Consider the following 6,588-nt stretch of genomic DNA (forward strand, 5'->3'; position numbering starts at 1 on the left):
GGGAGGTGTTATGAGAAAATCTCTCATCAATCTGACCTAGTTCCCCAAAAAGATGTAACTTTTAAAATGTCAGATGGAAATATTTAAAAAGTGTTACATGCCTGTATAGTTGTAGTATTTTACTTAAAGGGAATGTGGCTGTCTTTACTGGCTACAACCAGTTAAATTCAAGAAGGGCTGCTGGTCATCAGGAGAACAAGCAAGGGTTGATGCTGCCCAGAGTCTCCAGCTAATACACAATATGGCCATCCCCTTCCAGGGCAGCGGGAAGAGAGTGGCTCCTTGTGCAGTGAAGCTGACATCCACCAACTAAGGCTTCTGGAAGCATGTGGAGACTCACAGGGAGTGGGCGGGGTCTCAGCATCTGGCTAGTGGTGAAAGACGCTGAGAAGGAGGTGCTTTCCCTGTGGATTGGCTCACTGTTCTTGCCCAGTAATGTTCCAGGCCTTTGGTGTCCACCTAGTGTGTATTAACCCACTGAACAGCCACAACAACTAACAAGGAGTTAACAGACATCTAAAGAAGTGAAGAATTGGAGGAGGCCAAGCCAAGCGTGGTGGTCCACGCCTATACTCCCTGCATTTTGGGAGGCCAAGGCAGGAGAATCACAAGCTCAGGAGTTCCAGATCAGCCTGGGGAAGACAGCGAGGCCTTGTCTCTACTAAAAAGAAGTATCCAGGTGTGGTGGCTCACACAGCTGTAGTCCTAGCTACTCAGGAGGCTGAGGTGGGAAGATCGCTTGAACCCAGGAAATTGAGGTTGCAGTGAGGTATGATTGTGCCACTGCACTGTAGCCTGAGTGACAGGAGACCTCTAAAAAACAAAAACAAAAAAAAGCCTGACACAGTGGCTCACACCTGTAATCCCAGCATTTTGGTAGCCCTACTTGCGTGAATCACCCAAAGTCAGGAGTTTGAGACCAGCCTGACCAACACAGTGAGGAAACCCTGTCTCTACTAAACATACAAAAATTAGCTGGGCATGGTGGTGCATGTCTGTAATCCCAGCTACTTGGGAGGCTGAGGCAGGAGAATCATTTAAACCCCAGGTGGATGTTGCAGTCAGCTGAGATGGCACCATTGCACTCTAAACTCCAGCCTGGGCAACAAGAGTGAAACTCTGTCTCAAATAAAAGAATGGGAGGAAACTGATTACAATAACCAAATTTCATTTAAATACCTTGATTTTCTTGGGCTGCATTTTATTGATTGGACAACTCAGTCAGTGCCTTTTGTTTTTTCCATCAATAACTGAAAATTCCTGAGGCTTATACTGGAAAACTGGTTACTTAGTAATAGAGGGCACCAGACAGATTCTGCTCAGTTTTCCTTTATTTCTGATTGTTTCTTTACAACCATCCATGCAAGAGTAACTCCCTCATGTATTCTCAAGCCTGAATTCCACTCTAGACATTCAGATTCCCATTTTCGACTCTACAGGACACAGGTCCCCAAAGCCCCACCGAATCCATGGCAACATTTCCCCTAAGTCCGGCCCCTGCTTGATCAGCTTTCCTTTCCCACTTTCAGAGCCTACGTGTGAAATGATGGGTTCTGTGCTCCCTTTAGGTTGTACCTAAGACCTAGGTTTTAGTTTCCAAGTGTCCAGAAGAAAGCGTTTGACATACCCATCCAAATAGGCAGGCATTCAACAGCAGTATTGATCTGCCTCCAGGTCATAAAATGACCTGTTGCCACAGTCAGGGCAGTTGTCAGTACAGAAAAAGATCCTCTCAGGGTGCCTTAAGTCCTTCACTCTGTTCATCAGCTCAGCCCTAATTTGAGCAAATCTGCTCCAGCAGAGAGTACCATCAGCACCATAACTCTCCCGCGGGGCAGGATACACCTCCACGCATAAGTTTTTGAGTATGATTGTGTGGCTCAGCAGGTTCTCCAGGGTGGCCATGGAGATGGGATTTCCACAGAAGCTGAAGGTGTTGAGCTCAAAGCAGCGGCTCAGGGCAGGCAGGATGGCGTTGACTTGGGAGTCTATGATGCCACAGTCATCTAAATCCAGGTACTCAAGGGTGGCTGCAACTTTTTCTAGGAGAATTTGGAGAGGCACAAGACTGTAATTGGTCAGTCTGATGCCACTCAGGTCCAGGGTCTTTAGTTGACTGATACTCGGGCACTGGGATAGATGCTTCAAGTCTGATTCCAAAAGCACACAGTTAGTTATTGTGAGGACCTTTAACGAGGTCTTCAGAGAGCTGGGGAGAGAGAGCAAGAAGTTAATTCTGGGGAATCATAGGAGTGAGTGGAGGGTAGTGGGGAATGGCTTCAAGGTAATGGATGGAGACAATTTTGCCCAAGCCCAGGGTCATTCTCATGGCCTGATGGTCAACACTTAGGATGATGCGTGATGAAGAGCTTTGCCACCGAGGTCAATTCCACTTTAGGCCCAGTGCAGTAACTCACACCTGTAATCCCAGAACTTTGGGAGGCTGAGACTGGTGGATTCCTTGAGATCAGGAATTTGAGACCAGCCTGGTGAACATGGCAAAACCTCCTCTCTACTAAAAATCCAAAAATTAGCCAGGTGTGGTGGCGGGAGCCTGCAATTCCAGCTACTTGGGAAGCTGAGGCAGAAGAACCGCTTGAACCCAGGAGGTGTAGGTTGCAGTGAGCAGAGATCATGCCACTACACTCCAGCCTGGGTGACAGAGAGAGACTCTGTATTAAAAAAAAAAAAGGAGAAAAAATAATTCCATTTGAGGCTGACTCATTTCACCATCATTTATAGGAATGGATCAAGTTCACAGAATCCCTAAAGCTCCCTTTCCTCATCTGTCAGGCAGAAAACCACATCCCTGGGCCACAGGAGCCCAGTGGAGATGCAGGCATAAAGGACAAACCCAGACAGGATCCTGCAACATCAGCTGGGGTGGGCGGGCTGCAGGCGTCCCTGACACGCCTGTATCATCAGCAAACCATCTATCACTTTCACCATTCTTTGTGCCTGCTCCCTGGCCCTCTGTTTCAGAATCATGCATTGCCTAGGTAATTAATTTACCTGAAGCTCAAAAGAAACTTTTACAACAGGGAATTAGAGATGGGATCATTCATGTTCACCAAACTGTGGGGCACAAAGCTGATTTTCTAACATGTGCAGGTTTGCTGAGCATTCCCCTCTTCAGTGCCCACTTCACTTCCCTACTTCACATCATCTTCTTAAGAATTATCTTGCTGGCTGGGCGTGGTAGCTCTCGCTTATAATCCCAGCACTTTGGGAGTCCACAGTGGATGGATCACCTGAAGTCAGGAGTTGGAGAATAGCCTGGCCAACATGGTGAAACCCTGTCTCTACTTAAAATATAAAAATTAGCCAGGTGCGGTGGCTCACGCCTGTAATCACAGGCACTCAGGAGGCTGAGGCAGGAGAATCGCTTGAACCTGGGAGGCAGAAATCGCTGCGAGTAGAGATGTCACAACTGCACTCCAGCCTGGAACATCAAAGTTAAAATCCATCTCAGAAAAAAAAAATTATCTTGTTTGTTTTTAGTTTTATTTATTCATTTCTGACAGGGGACTTGGTATGTTACCCAGACTGGTCTTAAACTCCTAGGCTCAAGCTATCCTCTTGCCTCAGACTCCCAAAGTGCTAGGATTACAGGCATGAGCCACCGCCCCTGGCCTATTTTTCATCATCTTCACTTAGACACACGTCCTCAGGAAGAATTCAGAAAGGCACCTTCACTAGATCTGAACCCCCCAGTAGCTAGCTTCCTAGCATGGCAGCCTCTCTATAGCATCTCCCCTAGCTGATCCCTCTGCCTCTATTGGGAGGGTTGCGTGATACCCATTTCAGGACAGGGCCGCCAACAGGACAATGCATGGACATTCTAGTGTCCCCTTCACTGTTACATCCTCATAGGCTGCCTCACAGTAGATGCCCGTTAGCGTTTAGTGTAACAGGCTCCGCTGTGGTCTGCAGAGAAAGCTCACCACCCTCCCTCACCTGAGCAGCTGGTCCAGGTGGCCTTCGAGGAAAGAAACAGAGTTCATATAAAGCTTTTGGAGGCAGCGCAGCTTGAGGAACTGAGTGGTGAACTGGGTAACAATCTCCTTCTTCTGCTCTGGGGAAACGTAGCGAGAGACATCCATGTGGGAGAGAACGAGCTTCTGAAGATTCCTCATGTGGCCCAGGTATGGGGTAAACTGTCTCAGGATGGGCAGTTTCCACCTGCAATTAACTTCCACCTCCTGGATACAGTCTAGGTTCACCATTTTCAGGATGCTTCTGATATTGTGGAAGGGCATTCCCAAAATTTTCAGCTTCTTACAGCACAGGTGTAGTAAATCTCTCCTCTGCTTGACCCATAGAAGGAGGTAGGTGAGGTATTCATCCAGAGTCCTGTTCTTGAGCCAAAGTTCTACGAATACAGTCAAGGGCTGCTGTCCTCTCATCCTTGGACAGTCCTGCACTGGTTTTTTGTTCCTCTTGGCATTGAGGAAGCACCCATGGGCCATAGCTTCAGACCAAACCATCCAGAAGTTCTCACAGACATCCTGTAAATCCAGCACTTGAAGTTTGCACCTCCTGTGGGAAAATAGAGGTGAGACTGAGAATTTCAGAACTCATTTCTGAACTTAAACTCCACATCCTGGATAGCAGCTCCTCCCCTCCCTGCTTCGTGTCCCTCTCTCTGACTTTTCTTCACCCTCTTTTCCCCTTGGATCCTGCCCACTTGCACATTTTTTTTTTTTTTTTGAGACCAAGTCTCCCTCTGTCGCCCAGGCTGGAGTGCAGTGGTGTGAGGTCACCTCACTGCAACCTCTGCTTCCCGGGTTCAAATGATTCTCCTGCCTCAACCTCACAAGTAGCTGGGATTACAGGAACCCCCCACTATGCCCAGCTAATTTTAGTATTTTTAGTAGAGTTGGGGTTTACCATGTTGGACAGGCTGGCCTCCAACTCTTGACCTCAGCCTCCCAATGTGCTGGGATTACATTGTGAGCCACCATGCCTGGCCCAGTTCTCACTTTTCATGGTGCCTTTCAGTGCCATTAGAGGAGAGGTTCCTGGTACCTCCATGGACCTTGAGTGGTGAGCAGTGCTTTCCCTGAGGAGCTGGTGAATGGCCAAGTCCTCTCAGCTTCCTCACCACCACCATCCCCCTTGGGCCTCCTCACTTCACATGACCCAGCTGTTCCTTCTGTTGGACACCTGGGCCCTCCCCACCAGCCCACCTGGGCCACCTCACCTGGGACGAACCCCTTGGGTAAGCAGTGCATCAAGCCCATCCAGCACAGCTTGGAAGGCCTCCAGACAAGGCATCGTTATCAGAGGCCTCAGAGGGAGGCGGCGGAAGGGCCAAGCCTGCACCATCAGCTTCAGGGCCTCACAGCGTCTCCTGCTGAAGGCCTCCATGAACAGTGGGGGGAAAAGTTCTGTGGGCAGCTCCTCCAGGGTGGACATGGCCAAGGCTTGGTCCCTCAGTAGGCTCTGCCCCGCAAGCTCCAGGAGTCTGGGTGGAGTCCGGATGCTCATCTTCATGAATCTGCAGGGAAAACTTCCAGAGGACAAACCCAGAGAAAAGGCATCACTCTCAGGCCAAGCCCATGCAATCTCATCTTCTCCTATGGCCAAACTCACTGCTCTGGCAATGGTGAAAGAGCCCTCAGTTTACTCGAATTCTACTCTGTACTCAGTGGCCATTAAGCCAGCATTCTGCCTCTGCTGCATCAGCATGAGCGTCTCCGAAGCAGTGAGGAAGCAGGGCAAGCACTAGCCCTTCCTTTCTATCCAGTGCTCCATCCAGTGACTAGTGAGTGTGGAGGAAACTGAAAGTGAACCCCTCCTATCATTGGGGGAAATTACTAATTACTCAAGGTTCTAAAACAATGGGAATGGGAGTGTCACAAGCCTACATGCCCACATTTTCAGTTCCTACAAATAAGCTTGTTGGGAACATTCATGGGGCATCCCTAGAACAGGTTCTATTTGTTTTCTTTTCATTATTTAAGCTTGCTTTCTCTTTCTCTCTCTTTCTTCTTTCCTTCTTTCCCTCTCTCCCTCCCTTATTTCTTTCTTTCCCCCACCTCTCCCTTCTTTCTTTCTTGTCTTCTTTCCCTGCCTCCCTTCTCTCATTCTCTCTCTCTTTCTCTCTCTCCCTCTCTCACTCTCTTTCTGACAGGGTCTTGCTCTGTCACCCAGCCTGGAGTGTAGTGGTGGGATCTCAGCTCAGTGCAGCCTTGACCTCCCAGCTCAAAGGATTCTTCCTCCTCAGCCTCCCAAGTAGCTGGGACCACAGTTATGCATCACCACACCCAGCTCATCTTTTATTTTTTGACTTTTTGTAAAGACAGTGGATTTCGCTATGTTGTCCAAGCTGCTCTTGAACTCCTAGTCTCAAGCAATCTACCCCTCTTGGCCTCCCAACATACTGGGATTATAGGTGTGAGCCTCCGCCCCAGCCTCATTATTGAAAATTTCAGTGAGAAGCTTTGAAAGCTATGTGACAGTGTTATGCATCATTCTCAAGATAGACATTTCCAATGCACACCTCTTACACATATTCAAACTGAACCACTTTGGCAGGGTGCAGTGACTCACACCTGTAATCTGAGCATTTTGTGAGGCCGAGGC

The 6,588-nt window shown here is 48.6% G+C and overlaps 1 protein-coding gene across 1 annotated transcript; it reads right to left on the bottom strand.

Moving 5' to 3' along the window:
• Nucleotides 1-1,647: 1,647 nt before the first annotated feature.
• Nucleotides 1,648-5,511, bottom strand: LOC134728941 (PRAME family member 15-like). Its single transcript, XM_063596171.1, has 3 exons — nucleotides 5,204-5,511; nucleotides 3,958-4,539; nucleotides 1,648-2,209 (listed from the first exon to the last, which is right to left on the bottom strand). Exons 1-3 carry the CDS (start codon nucleotides 5,494-5,496, stop codon nucleotides 1,648-1,650), a joined length of 1,437 nt encoding a protein of 478 aa, XP_063452241.1. The 5' UTR covers nucleotides 5,497-5,511.
• Nucleotides 5,512-6,588: the final 1,077 nt, after the last annotated feature.

The sequence above is a fragment of the Pan paniscus genome, chromosome 1, assembly GCF_029289425.2.
Source record: "Pan paniscus chromosome 1, NHGRI_mPanPan1-v2.0_pri, whole genome shotgun sequence".
Lineage (NCBI taxonomy): Eukaryota > Metazoa > Chordata > Mammalia > Primates > Hominidae > Pan > Pan paniscus.

Bases quoted from the DNA above. Each gene is read 5' to 3' on its own strand.
- LOC134728941 (XM_063596171.1), bottom strand. From the start codon at position 5,496: ATGAAGATGAGCATCCGGACTCCACCCAGACTCCTGGAGCTTGCGGGG. The intron at 4,540-5,203 runs GTGAGGTGGCCC...ATTTTCCCACAG, and splicing joins ACCCAAGGGGTTCGTCCCAG to GAGGTGCAAACTTCAAGTGC. The intron at 2,210-3,957 runs GTGAGGGAGGGT...CTCTCTCCCCAG, and splicing joins CACCTGGACCAGCTGCTCAG to CTCTCTGAAGACCTCGTTAA.